Below are 24,912 nucleotides of genomic sequence, written 5' to 3' on the forward strand. Positions count from 1 at the left end.
TTGGGCGAGTTTTGAGATTATTAAATAAAAGGTGATAGACAGATTTATCTAGAATTTTCATTAGTCAGAAAAGGTTTAGCTGCAGTGAAGAGCAATCACTAAAATATGACTGCCTTAATATGAAATACTTTCAAAATTTGCAATGAAAGTAATTTTACATTGGAACAATTTACCTCAGATTACTTCAGTTTTCATGGACAATATCATGACAATCCATGATCTATTCAGTGTATGAGACATTTGGGCTGAATGACTCTAAACACACCCACAAAAGATGTTCGTAAGTAGAAACAGAAAAGCACTAAAGCTTCAAAGCTGTCTGCTTTTAAAACTGATTTTCCACATCTTTCCTTAAAACGTTTGCTGAGCAATGACAAAATGATTAGACAAGAATCTATGTTATACTGAAACAAAGTTAATTGCATCTTATCTTTTTACATGTTGCATACAGCTATTTAGAAAAGCAGGGTGGTGGAAGGGGAAATAATGGTTTCTCTGGTGTACATCCTATTGCAACAGTTTAAGTAAAATATTAATCCAAGACACAGGAATTTACATACCTATTATATTTTTCATACAGGTTTGGAAAGGTTCCATTAACTGCTACATCTGACCCAGGCCAAAAGAACGTAGCAGCTCTTAAACCTTGGTACATAGCCGTTAGCCAAATCTGCAGGACAACAATCACCATCATTAGTGCAGGTCACTAACTTAACCAAGTAACTGCAAGAAAATGCACTACCACCAGACCAAAGCCTAAAAATGTAAGTAGAGGACACCATACAGTCAATCTTGCATGTCATCTGCAATCCAGATATACCTTGCAGCCTAATTCATTATGGCAAATACTTGCGCCCTTTCTGCTGGGTACAGACCTAGGTAGGGGAAATGTCTTAAGAACAGTGAAGAGTGAAGTAAGAAGGGGTAGGAATGTTCTGAGGACATATGTCCCACATACTCTGAAATATAAAAGTAGGACTTTGGTCAGCTCTTCTCATTTTACTGCTGATCTCAAGATTTGCAGGTTTCTGTCTGCCTTCTGCATGTTTTCCTGCCTCACTTGTGCAAACCACTTCTCAGCAGCTTGCAAAGTCTACACTTCCACCCCCCAAAAAAAAATAAAAATTGGTCCACCCACATTACTAAAACCAGTTACAATAGTTACTGGTTTTATCATTTTACATTTTGCCAGTTACTTCTTGCTATTCTTCAGGTTAGCACTCACCCAAACTGTCCCATGCCACTTCATCTTGATGGTATCAGAAAATTTGCCATAGCTGTATGATTGAACTGAAACATTTTCTTTACGCATCTTTTAGGTTTAGTAGTAATCTGGGCACAGCATAAACCTTTACTACTACTGATACACCTGGGTCGGAGCAATCTCAGGCACAGCTACAGGATGGGCAGAGAAAAGATTCAGAGCAGCCCTACAGAGAAGGACTTGGGGGTGTTGGTTGATGAGAAAATGAACATGAGCTGGCTTCAGTGTGCGCTTGCAGCCCAGAAAGCCAACTGTATCCTGGGCTGCATCAAAAGGAGCGTGACCAGCAGGTCAAAGGAGGTGATCCTGCCCCTCTACTCTGTTCTTGTGAGACCTCACCTGGAGTATTGTGTGCAGTTCTGGTGTCCTCAACATAAAAAGGACATGGAACTGTTGGAACAAGTCCAGAGGAGGGCCACGAGGATGATCAGGGGACTGGAGCACCTCCCGTATGAAGACAGGCTGATGAAGTTGGGGCTGTTCAGCCTGGAGAAGAGAAGGCTGCACGGAGACCTCATAGCAGCCTTCCAGTATCTGAAGGGGGCCTATAGGGATGCTGGGGAGGGACTCTTCATTAGAGACTGTAGTGACAGGACAAGGGGTAACGGGTTAAAACTTAAACAGGGGAAGTTTAGATTGGATATAAGGAAGAAATTCTTTCCTGTAAGGGTGGTGAGGCACTGGAATGGGTTGCCCAGGGAAGTTGTGAATGCTCCATCCCTGGCAGTGTTCAAGACCAGGCTGGATGAGGCCTTGGGTGATACGGTTTAGTGTGAGGTGTCCCTGTCCATGGTAGGGGGGTTGGAACTAGATGATCTTAAGGTCCTTTCCAACTCTAACTATTCTATGGTTCTATGATTACTAAAACTAATTTGTTTGTCAATTTCCTCAGAAAAATTAACTGCAAGTCCACTTCATATTAAAACCAGAACAAAATCTGGTATCTTTATTAGTTATTTAAAGCAAGTTTTCTCCTTAAAGAAAATTACATTTAAGTTCAATAAAGTCTGCTGCACTTTGTTTCATTTGTCATTTTGCTGCTCTAGTATAGCAGTTCCTAATCATGCTGAGTAATGCTTCTTGGCTGACTCTGTACTCTTTCAACATCACTATGCATCCAAGTGATATTAAGTAACATAACAACAGGCCAATGTACATTCTCAGCAGTGTATGAATACTTACAGGCTGCCCTTGGTACCACTGTGGATTAAACTTCTCTTCACTTTTAAGGGTGAAGGATGCATTTCTTTTGGGGTCATACATCTTGTTATCAATTATACCATGAGATTCAGGATACAGACCCTGTAATTGAAAGTATACCTTGTTACAGTGTTATAAAGAAAAAGAACCTTCCACCTATATAAACAGATGTCCGTTAGACAAGTATGTACAGTGAATAATCTATATGTGACTTCCACTCTACCAGTACCTCAAATTAACAAATTTAACAGCATCACCCACCATTGCCACTAAGTCCTACCTTACAATTCTTAATTGCTTCTCAGTGAGATTTAAAACCTAAAATAAAAAAATATAAAAAAGGCAAGAAACTTGTTCTGGGATCAAACTGAAAGACAACCTCTTAGTTCACACATTTGTTTTATCTTTAGTACCAATGACAAAGCAACTACTTCTGCTGAACCTCCATCACATGGCCAAAACCAAGATTTCAAAGGAGAATTGCATATCAGCAGACGAAAGCCATTACATAAGCAGTAAAAGTGCTCAGAGGCACCAGATATTAGGTAGTTTCAAACAGACTTTGTGTTCTGCCTTCAAGGAGACTGGCTCCTTTTTACTTTAAAGCATGTAACATCATCACTATTAGGACCCTGATAAACACCACTCCTGGAGAGCTGAGACAAAGCTCTATACTGTATTTAGGGGCACTTTCACATGGCTGCAGGGCATGATTAATGCCTCTTAGTTGCATATTCAACAATGGATATTTGTGAGGATTACATATTTAAACATCTCATTCCTGAATCTGTGCTCCTCACTTATCAGAAGTCCTGACAAACTAAGTCAAAAAGAAGGGGTAGATCATCATATTTGACTGAATGTAGTCTGACATATGAAACTAAGAAGAATATGCTGGAATCCAACCCTGCATTCAGTGTTGAAAACCTCACTGTTTCTTTTTTTACTACATGTAGAAGGGGATAAATTTACAAGATCAGCTTTGTGACATTCCTATCCAGGTTTGGATACACTCTATCAGAGTCAGTATCAATGTGATGTTTAAATCTTGCCTTTCATTTCATACTCTTCTTTGCATCATGCCAAGCTACCTTAAAGAAGTGGAACAAAAGTGGCTGTGCAAAGGAGTCCGGCTGCTCTCTCAGAGAGAGACTGAGATGCAATTTAGTGGAAATATTTACACGGGTGGGGAGTTGCAAAGTGATGTGTCCTTCCACCTATACAGGAATTCTTGCAGCTAGTCTTGGAAGCACTGGATTACTTAATCAGATTAGATTTGACCACTGAGTTGTAGCTTTATATAATGACTGTCTTTATCAGTTATAATCCGTTTCATATTCTAAAGGGAAATCCTATTATTTTAATAGTAAAAAATACATCACGTCCTTGGAGACAACTTGATAATGAACAGTCTCTTCAATATTGCAAAACATAATACACAGGAATACTTACTGTGACAATAGAGTAATGATTGGGAAAGGTTTTTGAAGGATACACTGGTCTCATACTGGAAGTATATGTTCCACATTTCTCTACAGAGAGGAAGAAAGAAAACCAGCAAAATTACAGAAATAAAAGCCTCTAAGAACCCTTGCAAGTTTCTCGCATGAAGATATACATCCATTAAGAAAAAAAAAATATTTCCAGAACATTTTTATTCTTCAAAGTTTAGGAGTTAACACTTCATTTTTATTTCTATATCCATTTACAAGCTGACTAAAAGGATATGATACAAATTTTACATACTTCTAATGACTGACTTCAGTGGTCATATGAGCAAAACCTACAGTCCTTAGGAAAAACATGCATAGATAAAAACAAATTATCAAAGAAATCACACCCTCCAAAATTGCCAAGGTATGCGCTAAGTCAAGTCTGCAGCTTGAGACCAACTAGCTACTTCACCCTGGGTGCTCTCAGAGATGAAGTGGACGCTAACACAGTGATGCCCTGGCTTTCTCAGTCACCTATCAAATCACTGTTTACTTAGCAGTTTGCAATCTTTTTTTTTTTTAATAAAAATCAACTCTTAGTCTAGGGTGGATCTCAAATTTTTCTTTATCTTGATATACAAATCATAGGGCCACTATATAAAATACAAAGAAAATAAAAATGCAAGGTTTGAAAAAAAAAGTGTTGTATCAGGGCAATTTGAGCTCATGGCATTAGGGTTTTTGGATTAGATCTCAGCTGAAATCATCAGTTTGAGCTGACCAACATATAAAGAAGCGAAGCTGGAAAAGTAAATCCTCTCGAGTTACACAGACATTCCTTTCCACATATGCATTCAAATCGTCCTTTGTACCCTTTTTGCTACTGCAATACACTTGACACATTTCAACCACTTCTAAATCTGTTGTTAAGGCTGTTTTCTGAATTTTTTTTTGGTTTTCCTTGGGGCAAGTGGGAAGCTGGGTTTTGGGTTTGTTTCGGGTTTTTTTTCCTACTGTTTTTAAAGTAAGAGAAAAGTGTGCTTAAAAACTTGGCTTGGCCAACATCCTAGGGGGTTTTGCTGGGAATTTCCATAAGCATTATCTTTCTTCTTGTTGCCTTGGTTAAAGACAACTTAAGACAAAAGAAGGATTTATTTTAAACTTATGATACCACAGCCAAGAAGTATATGAAAACATCTTCTCTCAATCCCATACATACACATTATTTCTACGTCTCAGCTCCACGCTGAATTGCCACCTTTCAGCAGGTAGCAGAGAGAGAGTGCATAATAAAGCTTGCTAAAAAGTTACGAAGATTTATTCAAGGAGACAACAGAATTTCACTGTGGGCATGGCTGAATTAACAGGACTACATAATGGGAACATTTCTAACTAACAGAATGCTGGACTTGTCATCAAGTGTTTTAAAGAAAAGCTCCAGATTTAGCATGGCTCTAATTTAATAAAGAACTGGGCAGTCTGAGAAGTTACTTAATGCAAGTAACTGTTCACTTCTTTGTAAATAGGCATTCATATATGGTCTCTTTTTGAACATCTACATGTAAAATGGATAACTATGAACTCCAAAAAGATTCAATTTTAGTCAAGCACTTTATCCATTATGCTCACTTGTGTACCAGAGATTCATTACCCTTTCCTGCACAGTAAAGTACTGTAGCAATGTTTCTTTACAATATGACTCCTTCCACCATTTTCAGTGCTTAGACACATAGAACATGAAGCGCCTTGAGATCTGAAGCCACATGCCCGAGCCTCATGCGATATGCATACCACTGACACCAACTTTCATTCATGAGATTTTCTCTTGCTGAAGAAAGCTTGTGTTATCTGGGCTTTTCATCCAGCATTTTACTGGGAGGGAGGGAGGGGACCTGAAGATCTTGTAGTATATCCCATCACAAATGTCTTTTATCAGATTACATAACATGCTCCAGCATAATGTAGAATTGTTGACATAATGCAGAAATATTTTCCCCCAGACAAGACTTTATTTTGCCATGTCCAAAGCCTGTATTAGCCATTCTGATTTTAGAATCCTTTAAAAATGCAAGTTTTGACCATCACAAACTCCATGGTTCTGGAGAAGTAAAGCAACATTGAAGAAGCTGCTATGTTAGTTGTATTTATTAGTGGTCAGAATTTATCATGGTTTCAGTGGAAAAAGAAATACAAGTTTATTATAGAAATTAAAGACAGAAGTTGCACTGTAGTGCATCCAGTCCAAAGAATGCAGAAGCTTCACATGTATAAATGGATGTCACAGCCTGGAAGTCCTAGGGATGCTTTGTGGCACTGTTATCTTGTACTGCAGCCAGAGCTATAAGCATTTGCAAAGGCCAGCCTCTTCTTGCAGTGCTCAAGAAGTCTTCTGCAACAGAATTCTTCTGTAACTATATTTAATGAAATTGTTTCAAATGCCTTGTATTATTCTAACATGGATCAAAATGAAAAAAAGCTAAAACCTCAAATACATCTGTGAGTTGTTATCCTCTGGAACAGGTCAAGTTGTAACAACCACTGTACAAAAAGCAAGTATTTTTACCAATTTATTTTTAAGCCAAACTGAAGCCAGTCACCCCATGTAGTAATTTATGAATGTCAAGAAGATTGGCGTAATCAAGAAATACCATCAGTTCTTTATAGACCACAGCCAAAACAGAGACACAAAATGCAAAGTTAGTTATACTCTAGGAAAGTTAAGTAAGACACTACAAAAGCTAGGAAAAAAATATGTGCTTATGAGGCTCTCATTTCTTCTGCAAATGGTTGCTAAATAAAGATTCTCAGATTCAGCACATTTCTACCAGCCCTTCTATATCACCTATTCCTAATCTCTTCCTTCTCTTTTACAAACATAATCAAATGCTTTCTACCTTGCTTACCATTTTCCAAAGCTCTTCCATCTGAATACGAGACAATAGACAGAGTAAAAAGTGGGTCTACTTCTATTTTGAAGAAATAAACTCACAGCAAAAAGCATCCACCTCATAAGTAGAGAAGGGCTTCTCAGTAATTTTTAAGGTTTCAATGAAAATCCAAAGCGCCCTTTCCTCATGCCCTCTCCTATCTTTTGACCTTCCACCCTCCCACACCTCAAATTCTCTGTGCATGGCTGTTATTTAGAGCATCAACTTCCATTTCCATGGAGGAAGAGTGAGGATTTTAAAGAGCAAGCAAAGCTGCTCTTGATTTTTCAGACAAGATATCATCATATTGCTTAGACAAATAAGCTACTCACGTAATTTGCTAATAACAGGTAGAAGTCCGCCCCAAGTCTGCAGGTATTCTGCTCTGAAGCCATCCAATGAAAATAGTAACACTGGAGATTTGGTAAATCTGAACAAGCAGAAATTGAAGTATTAGAAGACTGACTCCAAGAAGTAATTTCCAACCACTTATTTCAAGAAAGTTTCCCTCACGTAGTGGGGATGCTCATTATGGGACTATAAATCAGACCAAGGAAGTAAATCTTCCAAAACAGGCAGGCTTGCAGGCTGTGAGCAGACCAGCCACCTAGTCCCTCACCTCACAGGCTGGTGTAGCAACCCTACCCAAAAAGGCTGAGGATTACATGCACAGAGCCTGATTTCACAAGCACTCATAAAGAAATGAGCCAAGATGTTCATGCAATCTGCCTGGTGGGTTTGGAACTCCTGATCTTGAAATCAGTCCCAATGGAGCAACACTCAACCACTCCAACCCTGCTTCCCACCCCAAGGTAAAAGCAGGGAAAGAGCAAAATGTGAAGCCATGGCTTTCCCTTATTCTTTTTGCTCCTGAAAAATTCATGATCTACCTGGCAGAGGGGGAGAAGTTACCTTTTTACATGTACATACACAGTGCATAAAAAAAAAGTAACAAAGTCTCATGTACAGGATTCATTAAATCAGCAACTATAACACAGATTTTTCCCCTTTATCTTATAAAGATTATTTAACCAGAAAGAACTTGATTACTCTACCAGAAGTACTACCAACCTCCACACTGAAAAATGTGGCCTTATGACTGGAACACTGTAGCAGTAGTATTTCTGTCTGGAACTTGACAGAACTTCAGAAGCGATTCCACTGGAACTAGCAATAATAAATTCTCCCCTTTCAGGACCTACAGGACCTATGTTTTCCAGCTTTGACTTGCTTCCAGCTTCAGCCCTATTCAACGATTTCTCTCCAACTGTAAATACTTAAAAAATCCCATCGCGAACAGGAATAATCACCAGTGATTTCTTCCTCATAGAAAAACTACCCTATGTTTGACCCATAGACATGAAAACATGCGAGACTGCAAAAAAAAAAATAAAATAACTGCAGTGCAGCAAAAAACAATGAAAATACAGATTCGCATCAAAGGATTGAATGTATTTTATATGCCAGTTGCAAGCTCAGTTTTCCTTTTTATGTTTACAAAGTGTAAAATGAAAATGTTTAAAGCTTTGTTGCACTTCAGTTTCCCAAAACAGTGAGAAGACAAATATTTATAAAGTGTTGACAATTTTTTTTAGTGAGTTACCCCACAAAAAAAAAAAAATCCAGTCATTTATAAGTGAACTATTTCTCCTAGTTCAGTCAAACATGACATATTAAACTGAAGATAAGTCAGACATGTTTTGGTTGCCTATCTTAAGAAAATTTCAATCAACAATGTGGACAACAGTTCAGCCAAAAGGCTTTAATTAGTCATAATCATTACATAACCTACCCTACAGCCCAGACAGAATAAAACAAGGTAGTATGTTTGCAGACTGCTTCTTATTTCTATGGTATATGTAATATTATGTTTTGAAAAATCTTAGTAAAGGCAGTTAGTGGGGAAGAAGAAATGAATGATCTTCAGACCAAGATCATTCAGATCAAAGTCCTCCGGCAGAAAACAGTAGGGAAAACGTCACGTACTGCCTTCACCCATATTACAAGTATTGTTTGTACCACAGATTCCGATTGCTGCAACTTCTGCAAATGCCTTCTCTGCCACCCCTCCCCCCATAAAATTGATTCCCTCCACTGCAAAAATCTCAAAACCTTCATTGAGAAGTTTCCTGCAATAAACCAAACTTTTCAATATTACATTCTGACAAGTCTAACTTCAAAACAAAAACCAAAACCAACTCCTTAGAAAGGCACTTTACGCAACTGTTTCTGGTTTGGCATTTACAAGTAAACCAACTGTTAAGTACATGTTTTGCTTGTCTGCAAATCCAGCTACTGAACCCCTCACACATGCAATATTAAACCTGGCAAAACAGACCATTGCCACAACCAGGGAGACTGGCCATTTCACTTCTATACTCTACACATGCTGAAACTCATATACTTAAATGATCTGCCCTGTGCTCAGGGAAGCAAAGCATGACAGACAATGCGGAACTGCACTCTTTGGAACAGCTTCAAGTAAAATCCCCTGGCAAACTGACCTGAGCTCAGTTCTGAGATATATCAGCAATTTCCATGACGTTTTCTTGTCAGTAGTCAAGGTTACACTTGCTGCTTCAAAAACGTGCCACCATGAACAAGCAAGCCTGGGAGGCTCAAGTTTTGTTTCTACCTGTGATTCATGCTGGCTGTGTCCAAACAGTATGACAAGGGTGTTTCACAGCTCTTGGATAAATATGTATGCCACAGTCACATCCTGACTCCAAACTGAAGGAAATGCAGTGGTAATTATCCACTCCTATAAACTGGCTTCTATGGAAACTAAGTGCAGGAAACACAGGCTTGCTGTGGTCTAGTAGGTTCACCAGCCTGGAAGATCAAGAGCCCAGAACTGCAGACCACACTGCCAAGCTGACCTGCATTACTACAGGCAAGTTAGACCACAATTAAAGGAAAAAAAAAAACAGAAGAAAGAAATGGAAGAAAGAAGAAAGTCCCCTTGAAAAGCTAGACATACTGCACAAAACTTCTTATCCCAAGCACTACTGCCTATATAAAACCGCAAAGCTTTCTTTTCTGGTAAATGTATGTAAAGCCTCAACACGAGGTGTAATAGCAATCTTCAAATATACAAGAAATATCTGCAAAGAGGAAACAAATCAGCTGCTCTTCCAGCTTACTGAACACAGAATAAATAGCATGAGCCTTAAGGTACAGAGAAACATAATCAAACCCAAGGAAAACCATCTAGTTAAGCACTAGGGTAAACTGCCAAAGCAGGTTTAAATTCTTATAGTATTATTTCACTCTTAGACCAGTGGAAAGAACTAGATCACTCCTGAAATCTTCTAGCCCATTAACTGTATAATCCTATTCAACAACACAGAGCCTAGTCTTGGAAAGATTTAGGTGTGTATTTCACTTTAAGATTTGATCAGTCTCATTGAAATTATTGGGCTTTCCCAGATTAAGCACCTCAATGAATACTGCATTGTCTTTCATCTATTCTGCACTACAAGAGCAAATGCAACTAAACCCAAAATGGAATGAAACCAGCAATTTTAACCCACAAAACATGCTGCATTAATATGTACAGAGTCAGAACTGCTATCCTGAGGCCTGAAAATGAGCACTGTGTTAGTTACCTGCACTCCTGCCCACCCCACCATAGGAAGAAGTGGATTATTTACAGAGTTGTTCGTTTTGGGAGAAGCTTGTGTGCTAAGAGCCTGAGATGAGGCTTTGGCCAACACTGCTCAATTCAACTTTGACCAGACATCGCCCTTCCCTGGGTTGGGTTTTATTGCAACACTTCTGGTTTTGCCAGGATTAAAATAATTTTAGTAGAGTAACTGCGTATTCTTTTCATGGGCTGAACAGAAATAACAAACAATAAGCCCTAAAAACCAAGTTAATCAACAGGAGCTGCTCAATCTGCACAAGGCTCTTGCTTGCTTATCCACCCCTTGGGAGTAACACTTCCGATCTTGTGTTAGGGATATCAGCATCCTAGAGCCAGCTCCCAGCAAACAGTCCTGAATGGTCCCTGACCCCAGAACAGGAGCTAATGACAAAAGCTTCCAGAAGCACCTGGCTACCTCCCTCCTACATGGAGACTTATCCGGGACTTGGACTCCAAGCTGCACAGAAGCTCCAGTTTCTGTCCTGGTGAAGGCTCTGGAGTGCCAGTGTTATTGCTCTGAATCAGAATGAAGAGTACTCATTTGGTATAAAAATATTCCAAAAGGAAGTGTATTTTGTTTGATAGTATTGTAACCCCAATGAATAAGTATAGCATGATTTAAATATCTTAAGTTTAAAAAAAAAGTACTGTTATAAGAACAGGCTGAAATGTTTTACCTTACTAGAAATATCCACAGCACACCATAATTTCAAAATCATCAAAATGAAAATAGTTTTGATTTTATTGACACTTCTCAGACATGAACATAACTGAATTCAACTCATGCCCACAACATATCTACAAGCTATTTTCCAGTGGAACATCTCCAATCAAGAGTCACTTCTATTAATAGAACTTATACATAAAAAATCATAGCTTGCAGTCAACTTCAGCTTTAACGTTAAAGATCTCACAGCAAAAACAGTACAAGAAACACAGGCTTTTTTCCTGGCTGGGAGCTTTGCTGTTCTATTTGAGCCTGAGAGCTGATGCCATTATCTACATGAGTCATTTCTCACACAGTGTATACATAACTTGCAGGAGCAGGCCCAATTTGGAGCCAAGCCAGAGAATACAAGGATCCCATAGCATTTTACACCTTTTAAAAGAAAGTTGTTCAGACGGCTTGCAAATATTGCTGATGAAACTGAGACAGTGATCTGCCCATAGTCTGGAGCTCTGGGGCTAGAACAGGCAAGGAAAGGTCTTCAGAAGCAACTGCGAGGGAAGCAGTCTTTGGAGCCTGAGATTGCTGGTCGAGTCCCAAAATATTTGGGAGAAAGGGTATTGGAGCACATGTAGGACAATAATGAGGCTGGCACAAGACAGAGCTGCCCAAAGTACACGCAACTGTGAAAGAGCAGGGTTCAGTAACAGGCATGTCTTGCAAGTCAAGCAAGTGCTGGGATACAGGAGTGCTGCTGAGATGGAGCAACCTGATCTGTTAGCAAGTGCTACCAAATGCTGGCTGAACAGGTGTCCTTTGTCTGACAGCTGCTTTCACCATGATAAGAAAGGCAAGCAGGTCCCAGGAAGACACATTAGGGAAAATAATCTTAAAAATGAAACATAAGCAAAGAGCAGAGCTATGCAAATATACAATATCCTCACCCTTTTGGACACTGAGGTTCAGTAATGTCCTCACACTCTTCTTCAACCCAGCTTGCCTCTCCTTAAAACAAAGGAGTGTGATTTAAGACAGTACATTCTCATAGATAAATGCAAGGTTTTTTTTCATTTTACTGGATGCTTTGAAGTTGCATTATGTCCTTGCTCCTTTCAAACAAATATGGGTACATATATGAGAGACTGTAGGAACTTGTTGAGGATATTTACCTTTACAGACAGCACGATAATTGACACAGCAATCTTTATTTTCCACACAATCATCTGAACAGGAACAATGATATTCCAGTCGCCTTTTCTCTCCACACCTGAATTTATTGCAGGTCCATATGTGGGCTAAAAAACAGATGAGAGAGAAGGACGGCACAATGATTAATACCGGTCTAAATGCAGAATTCATTAACTGAATCATGTTAAATTCCATCTCAAATGCATGCTTACTGAAAACCAACCCTAGGGTATCTCATGCATGGGTAATACTGCAAGTTTTGGCACTTTAGAAAACAGAATCATAGAACAGTTTGGGTTGGAAGGGACCTTCAAATGTCTAGTTCAACACCCTGGCTAAATAATCCAAGTGTGTAGCTGTCTGAATACAATTATGCAGCACATGGTTATCAATACCACAGATCAGAAAGAATCCTTTCAAATATGGTCATTTATGTGGGTTAAATTTGGTAAATGTGAACTACAAAGACACTCCCCAAAAAAACTCCTCCAGATAAAAACCAAACGAATCTAGATTTGGAATGCCCAGAAAATATGGAGAAGCAGTATTCTGACTTGCACTGACTTTTTGGTTTTTGTTTTTTTTTTACCAGTCACCATCTGGCACTCCCAACTTTTTTCAGCACGTCTTAGGTATAAGCATCACTCTGCCACTATTTGAGACTATACACATAAGCTCACAGGAAGACCTCTGACTTCAGCTTCATTGCTGTTTTTAGTTGAGACTTTTTTCCTAATACATATTGATTTTTCTGAACAGAATATTCCAATACATGGTATAATTTGAAGATAATAATTTTGTTAGCAGTTGTAAACACATGTAGAGCCTTTGCAGTCAAGGAGGATAAAAATGAATGAATTTACCAGCTGAGTGAATGCTTAAGTGAAGATCTTAGAGACGCGGAATCCAAACATAGATGTTTGAGTAGAATCACCGATTTTCATACATGACTAGCAACTAGAAATCCCTACAAGTATTCCCAGGTGGTTAATCTCACTTTCAGCAATACTGAACTTCAATAACTACCAGTGTCAGTAAATCTTTACTTCTGGGAAAGCGAGAGAGAGAGGGAAAGCGAGAGAGAGAGGGAAAGCGAGAGAGAGAGGGAAAGCGAGAGAGAGAGGGAAAGCGAGAGAGAGAGGGAAAGCGAGAGAGAGAGGGAAAGCGAGAGAGAGAGGGAAAGCGAGAGAGAGAGGGAAAGCGAGAGAGAGAGGGAAAGCGAGAGAGAGAGGGAAAGCGAGAGAGAGAGGGAAAGCGAGAGAGAGAGGGAAAGCGAGAGAGAGAGGGAAAGCGAGAGAGAGAGGGAAAGCGAGAGAGAGAGGGAAAGCGAGAGAGAGAGGGAAAGCGAGAGAGAGAGGGAAAGCGAGAGAGAGAGGGAAAGCGAGAGAGAGAGGGAAAGCGAATAATCTGTTATGGTTCTAGTTACATGATACTATTTGTAAACTAGAATTTGATTCTCCATTGATGTTAAGACTAATTAAATAAAGGACAAAAAAAAAACAACAAACAAACAAGAAAACACACCACCAAACCACCACACAAGAAAAACAAACCACCACCACAAAATAAATCCCCATTCTTACTGCTGAGACAGACTCTCCAGTTTGGTTTTAAAGAATTCCTTAGGTTGAGAGAGAGTGGTGTAATAAAACACAGTGGAGAGCAAATCCCACGCAACTATTCCATAAACTCAAAGCTTTACAGAATTTAGATCTTTCAATAACAGTCAGTTGACTTGGGGATCTAAGCCTAGTTTCCTCATTTGGTTTTAAAAGTCAACAGTGGAATTTCTAATTTTAGGATGAGAATACATTGATAAATTTTACAAATACATGTAAAGAGGAGTGAGAAGAAAGATAATAAACTGAAAAGAATGCTGCATATGAAGCACTAAGGCAAAACTAAAATAGAAAAAAGAGTCAGGTTCTGTTCTTAGTGTTTCTACCCACACTAACACTTTTCCCTGTCAAGTTTCTCCATGGTACTTTTCACACCTTTGCCTATCTGACCTTTACTTTCTGGCAAACCATGAGAACTGCTTCTCACTTCACAATCATTCTCCACCAGTGGAATCCATTTTGTCACCCTGCCTTGTCTCAGAGGCCAGCACATGACCTTTGCTTCACACTCAAGCTGGGGAGTAACAATGCAGAAGGACTGAGTAGCTGGATAAGGAGAGATGGCAGCTTTCACAGAGCTGCTCTGTCCTTCCCCTTTTTCACGCAGGCGATGACAGAAAGATAAAATATGCAGAATGCACTTCTATTCCTGGATTGCCTGAGAATGTAGGAGTTGTCCCCAGTGCCAGGGACAATGCAGGTCACTGTTCTCTCACCCCCAGACAGAGAACAAAAAGCTGGCTGAGACCTCAAGTTACAGTTGTTCTCCTCTTTCCAAACGAGAGAGCAGCAGTACAGTCCCTCACAGACTCTCCCCCCATTAGGAGCTATAAGAAAGCCAGCCGACTGGCTATGTCGGCTCCTATGTAGTCCAGCTGCATAAAGTACAAGTTTTGTTCGTGTACAACAGCTGCACCAGAGCCCTGATGTTTCCATAGGAGTCCCCAGCACCACCATCACCACTGCAACTTCACCTGTGCTGCAATTGAGAGAGCACAAGGAGGGGGAGACCACCGGTCAGAAACACCCCACTGATGAGCAGCTCCCCTTTGCATTCACTGTCTGAAAGTGGTCAGGGATCATGGCCACTGGATCACAACAATACTCATACACAGAGCTGTCCCACATCACAGAACAGGAGAGTTCACCCCCACAACTTTTCTCCATCCTTACCTGGTTGTATACATGCTTCCTGGTAATCTAAGCAGCAGTTTCCAAGCTTGACACAATCTCTATCACAACGGCAGCTTCCAAAGGTCCTTTCAAAGCAACGACCTTTGCAGGTTTTCACTGTAATATTGAATAGTGTTAGATATTAGTGGCTGAGCCCACATCAGTCAACATGCAGAAAGAAATTAATACAGTCAGCATGTGGAATGACACAGATAGTCATTCCACACAACTTACAGGATGGCTGCAAAACACAGTAACAGCCAAAGGAAAAGTTTACCATTTAGTTCCTCTTCTTACTGAACAAAACTATTTTTTCATCATGTTGAACAAAGGGTTCTGCTCTGCTTTAGCAGGATCATGGTGTTTCATTATTGGAAGGAGAAGTGAAACAAAACACTATAATTCTATTTGCAACTGTTCCTGCCTCTCTGTATCACCAGAAAAAGTGTGTCATTCAGAATATGGAAGACCTGTCAGAGGAACTTTAAACCCAGGTTTTCAGTAAGGATGCCTTAAATAGTAAAATGCTTTTACAGAGAGCACTGATCTTCATTTTCATGTCTGATAAATGTTCCACTTTCTATAAATGAACATTAATTAGAATCTAGACTGCATTAGCTATGCTTGCAATTCCCACATGCTCATGCCCTGTTTGAATGTCTGTCCTCATACAAATCAGAGGAGCTGAAGGAGCCCCAGTTCTGCATCCCACTGTACAATAATTAAGGTATTATCTCAAGACACAGGAAGGGTCATTCCAAACCAGATACAAACTTGAGGTGTGTGATATTAGAAAAATGCGATAATGAGCCAGTATTGCAAAGCTGTAACAAAATGAGGAAAAACACTTCAAACAAGTTGTAGTAGGAAATTAACAACCTGATTTTTAGTTTAAAAAAAAAAAAAAAGAAAAAAAATATCAGTGTAGGACTATTTGTCAAACAACTTTAAAATTATTCTACATAGCTGCTCCCGAAGAGAAGCTTGATTTTTTAACATATCTTTTGTAACCTTCCACCTGAAGAAACTTCATCATTGAAAAAAGCATGCATTTTTCAGGACAGAAAACAGCCAGAGGAATTCCACAAGGAACATTTTCAGACTACAATTCTAAACAGTAAAAAAAAAAATGGAAACAAAACACCAAACAACTTTTTCACCATCATTGACTGGAAAAGATGAAAAACAAATGTTCCAGGACAACATGAAATAGAAGTTATTGGTTGGGGTTTTTGTTTGGTTGGTTTTTTTTTTTTACGGTGAACTGAGAAAAGACAGCCATGCGACATCACCACAGCGACTGCTGGGATATGTGGAAACTGCCAGACCACACACAGAGCGCCAGTTTACCTCTCAAGTGAGTACACACAAGTACTGAGTACACCTGAGGTTTATTTCCTGGTATTTTCATTTCCCTCTAACTGAAACTGCTTTCAGCAATGCATCCCATCCTCTTCCTGCAGCAAGAAAGGGTGGCATTCTGATAATATCAAGACTAATTTACAAAAACAAAAAACAAACAAAAAAAAACCCACCACACAAAACCCAACAAATAAAAAAGAAACCAAAAAGGAATTGCTCAGAAATATTACTACATAAAAGGCAAATTAGTTACCATCTTTTGAACAGCTAGGCTTCAGGCCAAATATACATCCTAGGATTGTCGTTAACATGCAAACACAGAGTACCTGTGAGACAGAAAAAAAAGACTGTAATCTGAAGTGACTACTGAATGCTTTTGAAAGCCCTCACTTTCTCTAGACTGCTACATAAATGTAACCAAACTGATAAACATGCAGATTAGGAGGCTGATTTCATTGCTTTTACACGCATTTTTCACTTGCACGAGTAGTTACATTGCTTGCAATTAATTACTGCTGCACAAACATGGATATTCCCAGGACTGGGCCTGTGTATTTAATTTTTTATAAAGTTACTTACTGTAGACACAATGGTGCTTGCTTCCAATGAACAGTAAATTGTTTATTGTTACACATCAATTTCATAGAAAATTCTTTGCTCCGCTTCTTCCCTCCTCCTAGGGTGCTCTAAGAAGGTGAAGCTTTGCCATTGACCACAAGCTACAGAAAGCATAGCCCTTAAGTGATACTTAACATTTTCTTAGCCAGGAAAACCTTTTCCCACTTCCTAGTATCCAATTCATACTAGATGTTGGTCCATCCCATGGTAAGCAACTGTGGGATGTCACATTAGACTGACCACAATGTCTGACACTGACCAGAAAGTATGGCCATGTTTATTTTGGATTCTGAATGCATTAGTGTTATCAAACAAGCACCATACTGTCCTTAACACAGCATTTTAGGGCAAGACCTAATGCCTACTCATACACAGGGAAAGATTCCTTTTAACCTCTTAAGTACTGGAATGGGTTCATAAACTCTTCAGGAAAAGTGCATGTACTATCAATGCATATAGAATAATTAAAGAGTCTAGGAAAGCCAACAGTGCAGTTATAATGCCTATTCTATTCAAGTGTAGAAGATAATACAGTACTTTGCCAAAAGACCTGAAAGAGAAGGCACTGTAATAATGAAGACTTTCTTATTCAGAAGTATTTGGAGAGATACAGGTAGGAGGGAATGTATGTACCGCCTTCCTAGTCATCATTTTCTGAGGAAAGCTTGCCTTCAAGCAATATTTCAACGATTTTTTTTTGTACATGCCTACACAAAGTCTCTCCCTTTATTCCTCCTCCCCATCAGAAAAAACCTGCTGAGTCATGAATACAATGCCTGAATCATGTTGGGATGAATTTTTGCCACATCATATTTTAAAAAAAGCCCAATTATTTCTCAAGCTTAAAGACTGTGACCACTTCAGTAAATAAAACTATTTGTCTTGGCTTTAACAAGCATACAGTTCACTAGACAGTTTTGTTCACTAAGCAGCTAACAAACACAGCAAGAAAGCAATTTCTGGAATGTACAGCATTGCAATTCAGATATTCTGGATTTGTGAAGTGTAAATTATAGAATCATACAATCAAATAGGCTGGGAAAGACCTTTAAGATCATCAAGTCCAACCATTACCCCAGGACTGCCAAGACCACCACTAACCATGTCACTGAGGGCCTCATCTGCATTAATTTTTTAATACTTCCAGAGACAGTGACTCCACCACTTCCCTGGGCAGTCTGTTCCAATGCCTGACAACCCTTTCAGTGAAGAAATTTTTCTTAATATCCAATCCAAGCCTCCCCTGGTGCTGCTTGAGGCCATTACCTCTTGTCCTATTGCTTGTTACTCGGGAGAAGAGACCAACCCCCAACTCACTACAACCTCCTTTCAGGTACTTGTAGAGAGAAATAAAGTCCCCCTGAGCCTTCTCTTCTCCAGACTAAACAACTCCAGTTACCCCAGCTGTTCCTCATAAGACTTGTTCTCCAGACCCTTCACTAGCTTTGTTGCACTTCTCTGGACCTGCTCCAGCACCTCAACATCCTTCTTCTAGTGAGGGGCCCAGAACTGAACACAGGATTCAAGGTGCAGCCTCACCAGTGCCCAGTACAGGGGGACAATCACTTTCCTAGTCCTGCTGGCCACATTATTTCTGATACAGGCCAGGATCCTGTTGGCCTTCTTGGCTACATGGGCACAAGACAGCTCATGTTCAACAGCCACCAATCAGCATTCCCAGGTCTTTTTCCAACGAGCAGCTTTTCAGCCACTCTTCCCCAACCCTGTAGCACTGTACAAGGTTATTGTGGCTCAAACGCATGACCTGGCCCTTTGCCTTGTTGAAGCTCATACCAGTGGCCACAGTCCATCAACCCAGCCTGTCCAGATCCCCCTGCAGAGCCATCCTGCCTTCCCGTAGATCAACACCACTCAGCATGGTATCGTTTGCAAATTTACTGAGGGTGCACTCGATCCCCTCATCCAGATCATCAATGAAGATGTTAAACAACACCGGCCCTAACACCAAGCCAGGAGGGACACCACTAGTGACCATTCACCAATTAGATGTGATGCCATATACCACCACTCTTTGGGTTCAGCCATCTAGCCAGCTTCCAACCCAGCAAAGAATACACCTATCCAGACCATAAGCAGCCAATTTGTTTAGGAGAACGCTCTGGGAGACAGAGTCAAATGCTTTATTCAAGTCCAAACATACAACGTCCCCAGCCTTTGCCTCATCAACCAGGTGGGTCAGCTTATCATAGGAGATCAGGTTAGTCAAGTTAGACCTGCCATCCATGAACCCATGTTGACTGGGCCTGATCCCTTCACTTTTCCTCACGTGCTTTATGATCTCACTAAGGATCATCTGCTCCATGACCTTCCCCAGCACTGAGGTCAGGCTGACAGGCCTGCAGCTCCCAGGGTCATCCTTCCTGTAATTTTTGTAGAGAGGTGCCACATTAGCCAACCTCCAGTCCCCTCCGACCTGCTCACTAGACCAGGACCGCTGATAAGTGATGGAGAGTGGCTTAGCAAGCTACTCTGACAGCTCCTTTAGCACTCTTGGACGTAACCCATCCAGACATATAGACTTGTGTATGTCTAAGTGGAACAGGAGGACACCAATCATTTCTTCCTGAATTATAGGGATTTCAATCGGCTCCCCATCTCTGCCATCCAGCTCAGGGAACTGAGCACCCTGAGGATGGCTGGTGTGACTATTAAAATACGAAACATTATCAGAAACATTAATCAACAACAAAAATAATACATATATAACATTCACAAGGAAATGGAATTATAGACTCAATCTGATGAAACTATGGCCTAGAATTCTGAACCACACAAGCCCAGAATCTTAGATTATTCAATACCATGTCTAGCAGAGAAATAAGTACTTTTTGAATTCAAATCTATCTTTGAATTGATAGAAAAAGAAGGAAAATAAATTAAAAAATAAGGAAAACAAAAACAAAAAACCCTGGCATTATTAATGCACCAAGATAGGATACAACTGATAGAAAGAAAGGTGCAAGTCTCCATTAAGCCGGCTGTCAAGAATGACCACAACTGCACAGCTACGTACTTTGTAAAAAAATAAATAAATAAATAAAATAAAAGCAGCATACTAACTGTTAAGTCAGTATCAACAGTATTATCATCCACATAAATCATTCTAGACCTTGGAACCTTGCATATGAACCTAGATAAGAGCACATGCACAGCTAGGTAGGTAGCACATCAGATGCAAGATATTAAGGCCCTGCAAAAAAAAAAAAATCCATGGAGAGAGCAAAACCTCTTATTGTCCTTTTAACTTATTCATTATTATTTGGAAATTACAAATTGATTCTTTTGTTTTTAAAAAGGCAACTTGGGAATTTCTTTTTCAGGGTGACAATATATTGCTTCTCAACTCCCACCAGGCTCTGCTACTAAGATCAAGGAGTAGAACATCCTCTGACATACAACCACAAGTGTGCTTTTAAACAAAAGCCAAACCTAGTCTGCCTGCAAGAGCTTTATCCCATACCTTCAAACAGCTACATGACTTATGACACTTAAACCACTTAAGGCATCCTCATAACAAAAACATGTTGCAGTGCCGCTAAATAAACTATTACTATTCCCCCATGGAGCTTCAGTGTAGGTAATGCACTTTTAAAACAGGAATTGAATTGTGACATTAAATTAATTATAAAAAAAAAGCAAAAATAATCTAAATAAAGGCCACCCCAAAGTAGTATCATTGCAATACTTTCCAATTAAAGTTAGTACATCCTCACTGAAGTGCACAAATAACTCATGATATTTTGGCATCAAATGTTATAAAATCATGGCTGTGCATCATATTCCAGATTTTCAGTTTTACACTTCCATGAACATAATTTATTACAGCAAGCAAAAACATGAAAGGATTAAGTTCACTGAGCCATATTTCTTTTGGCTAGGAAACACTACAAAATGGACATGCTACTTGAGGCATTAGTGCAACTTGTTTCCCCAAGTAATACTCTGGAAACCTCATACAGTCACAGACAACAGCATACTACAATCATACTACAGAAATGCTCTCTGCGTCTCTAGTACAAACCAGTTCTGCTTTCAGATTTCTTATATATACATACAAGAGAAAACATGGTCCAGGTCCCTACCTGGTATGTTACGTCCATCTATAATAAAGAAGATCCCGGAACTTCCATTTACTCGTCACATTCAAGCCTTTGCTTTCTTAACATTGGGCTTACTAGCTTAAATTTTAGTCTTTAAATATTTTACTGCAAAATACTAAAGCTTCTCCACCCCTGTTTTGGTTTTGGGGTTTTTTTTTCTTTCTTTTTTCAATGCTTAATAAAGAAGCTTCACAAAAATGGCAAGCTTAGAGGTAAACCTTTTGATAATGGTCTGGCACAGCCAACTCCAACCTAGTGGAGTAAACATTAAACTGCGGTTGCATAGTATAAGGTTTTCAATCAAAGCTTTATCTTGAGCCTGAATGACTTCAGTCACGTGGATATTATTGATGCAAACAGCACAAACATTCAGCTGGAACAATGTGGAGCAATTAATACTGGCCAACAGCAGCAGTCATCCTGACTGGGCACAGCAAGAGGTGCCACACTAGTAGTTGACTTATTGTTGGTGGAAAGGCTCCAAGATGATCAGTTCTGCAGAAGACAAGGAATATTTGTGCTAGCTTTAAAGGTTGCCCAGGTACAGAAATTCATCTCACTGCTGCAGTCCAAATGTGGACTCATTCACTTTACTTCTTGCTAGGTGGTACTTCACTGCAGAAAGCAGATTGCCAATATTACCTAAACTATTTTACATACACACGTAGCTCAGTTTTGGGATGCTACAGTCTGCTGTGTAAAGATTAGGGTTTTTTTTTAAATCTATATAGAAACAAGTAGCTGCACATGTAGTTTAAGATTTACTATCAAGAACCTCATGAGAACCCCGCAGCATCCTGCGGCAAGCACTAGACTGATCCCTAGTTACTACCACACTGCCTGCTTTCAACCTTTAATCTCTCTTTAAACAAAAAGAGAAAATCTTACCAGTTCTCTCTCTACATGCCCCCCTCCCTCCCTCCCCCCTTCAAATTCTTCCCCTCAAAAGAGAAAGCAAGAACTCAAGAACGAGAGAAGGTGCAATTAAGAAAGAATATGTGAATCCAACACTTACTAGGAAGACCAACAAAAGAAACTGGCCTTGTTATATGCAAAAGTAGCACATGAACTTTTTGTCCTTTAACTTGAGACATTTCTAGGACAAAATGCCAGATGTGGTTTTAATATAGTATCTGAGAAAAGCTTTTAAATCAACACAGTAACAACTGTACAGAAGAAAGTGTCCTTTTTTGTTTTAAAATATTTTTTAGAGAGTTTGTTTTGGAATTTAAAAAAACATTGTCATCTAGGGATGAATCTTTGTCCCATCACTGCTTCCTTTACGTGGGAGGAAGCAATAAAAGCTTTGCTTTGTAAACATTATAGTGGTTGGGAATAGGTGGTTGAGTGTCTGGAGAACTGTAATCCTGAAAACATTTCAAAAGCCTTTTATTTTGAGCTGGGCAGATGGAAAGATGATAACATGATTAGAGAGCAGAATTATTTCCATCATTCATCTCTAGAACTGCAAAGAAGAGAATATCCCAGCAGTGATTTCGAGGGCTGGTGGAAGGGCCACAGAGGCAGTAAGACACCGGAGTCCAGAGACTGGTCAACTATACAGGTCTTGGTGACATACAAAGAAAGCTCTCACCAGCCTTAGCTACTGTTGTCTATCCTTTGCTGCTGTATTTTACTCTTCCTTCCATTACATAGTCAATTATACCGTCCCTTTCTCTTTACTCCTCCCCAGCTATATCCATCTCCCCTACTTCCCCTCTACTCCTCTATTCTGCATTTTCTTTGCAGAATTCCTGAAGAATGCACTGATATTCCTTTCAAGGAATAATAATTCTGAACTACGTTTCTTCCTGTGTTGATTTTACTCAATCTTCACCTACCATGTACTTTATTGCTTCCTGTCTTTGTTTCTTCACCCCTGGTGCTCCACGGCCAATAAACCTTGTCTCTTAAGTACTTTTATTAAGTACTTAAGGTACTTTTATTAACTACTATGCAATTAACAAGGCAAAAAGTGCAAAGTAGTGGTTTTCCATTCCAAACTCCATGATTGACTCCCACAGTTGTGTCATGTCTGTCCATGAAGGGAGAATGTCTAGACTGGATCTGCAATGCCAGTATTACAAAAAAACATGGAATTTTCCAAAACCACTGGGATCTGTGAAGGGTATACTATGTTTTCACTGTTCTGTGCACCTAGAATAGATGACTAACAACCTGGACCTTCACATTGAAATATCTTTGAGAAAGATATTCACCTGCAAAAGTGTAAAGAGCACAGTAATAAATAATGAATTTCCAGTGACAAGCGAATTACCTTCAGTCTTTAAAACGTCATTGTTAAAAATGCAGAAAGCATAGTGTACAGAGAAAAAAGAAAATATCTACACTTGCCAGGAGCAATGGAACACTTACTTATGCTTGTAAAAGTTATTTTTTAAACAGGCATAAATGCCCAACAGTTCAGTTTTATTCAAAAGTAGGGGATTCTTAATAATGTTTACTAAACTGAAAAGAGATGGATACTTTCACTCACACCAACACAGCCACATACCTAAATAGATCACTTAAAATAACAGGTTATCGGCAACTGTAACAAGTGTACCACCTCCTTCTTGCACCACCCATCTCTTCTTTCCACATTTGTAAATATTTTTATGCTCTTCAAAGACTTACTATGTTAACCCACATTCCACAGCTAGAGCTCAGCAGGAGGAGAGCTGCTGAGGCTCTCAGGTCCTGGCTGTCCTGAAACGCTGAAGGTGACTGAATGATCCTTAAGTCAGTGGATGGAAAAGCTGGAGCTTACACCCAAAACCTTTTCAGAGCTAAAAAGATAAGCTATAAAAATGCATAGGGGTTATTGATTTTTCTTCCCATAGCAGCACACAGCAGGTCTACTCTCATTGTTTTTATTGAATGTTCTCAAGAATGTTATATACTATTGCAACCTAAGGTCATTCAAAAGACAAAAACAGTTTAAAGGTAGCGTGAGCAACTGTAAGATATTATAAAAATTCTTTATGGACAGCTTGCCAAAGAATGATACTTGTTCATTCAGCAGGGAATTATCATACTATAGCTCTCTAAATACCTTCCAGAACTATTCGAGCACCTGGTTTTAACAAGAGACAGAAAGATAGGAAAGACTTAGCACTTGTCAGCTAGGATCTAAAATATTTGTCTTATTTGTTGTTTGCCCAACTGTACAGGTACATATTCTCCTGGAAGGTATTAATACATCAGTTGTTCTCAAAGCACATCTAGCTGTTCTGGTTTTCAATGCATTTTACATCATGGGAGTATTTAAGAGACAAACTAAAGTGTAACTATATGCTAGACAAAAATAAAAGGAAATAACTTCTGGATAAATTCCCAGAAAACAGATAGCAGCTGACTCTACTATTTCACCAGAGTAGGGTTTAGGGTTTTTTTCAGGACTGAAAGCTGATCTTGGTTTATGAGAAAAAAGTGTAAATACTGTACTTGCAAACACTATTTTATGCAGCAGAGCAGACTATTTAATCAGCAAGTAGGGTTTTTTTTTTCAGGACTGAAAACTGATCTTGATTTACGAGAAAAAGCATAAATATTGTACTTGCAAATACAATTCTTTCATTCAGCACAACAGATCATAAACAGGACTTCCTATTCCAAAAATCCCTTCTCAAGAATAAAGCTAAAGCTGTTCTGATTCTAGTACCACCAGAGTTACAAAACAAGAACAGTGTAA

The 24,912-nt window shown here is 39.3% G+C and overlaps 1 protein-coding gene across 3 annotated transcripts in view; it reads right to left on the reverse strand.

Annotated features, from left to right (window-relative positions):
* The window catches only part of ENPP1 (ectonucleotide pyrophosphatase/phosphodiesterase 1), a 54,482-nt gene that overhangs the window by 21,268 nt on the left and 8,302 nt on the right, over positions 1-24,912 (reverse strand). For 2 of the 3 annotated variants that reach the window (XM_061474872.1, XM_061474874.1), the window contains exons 2-9: positions 16,733-16,805; positions 15,118-15,234; positions 12,307-12,432; positions 12,082-12,142; positions 7,157-7,254; positions 3,917-3,996; positions 2,447-2,566; positions 561-670 (exon numbers count right to left, since the gene is read on the reverse strand). In XM_061474872.1, coding sequence (XP_061330856.1) covers positions 561-670; positions 2,447-2,566; positions 3,917-3,996; positions 7,157-7,254; positions 12,082-12,142; positions 12,307-12,432; positions 15,118-15,234; positions 16,733-16,805 — 785 coding nt within the window. The remainder of the gene's footprint in view (positions 1-560; positions 671-2,446; positions 2,567-3,916; positions 3,997-7,156; positions 7,255-12,081; positions 12,143-12,306; positions 12,433-15,117; positions 15,235-16,732; positions 16,806-24,912) is intronic. The other variant, XM_061474873.1, reaches the window with a different exon arrangement.

Source organism: Pezoporus flaviventris, unplaced genomic scaffold (genome assembly GCF_033815535.1).
Source record: "Pezoporus flaviventris isolate CSIRO_AGI_PZ_B2104156 unplaced genomic scaffold, CSIRO_AGI_Pfla_v1 ptg000081l, whole genome shotgun sequence".
NCBI lineage: Eukaryota > Metazoa > Chordata > Aves > Psittaciformes > Psittacidae > Pezoporus > Pezoporus flaviventris.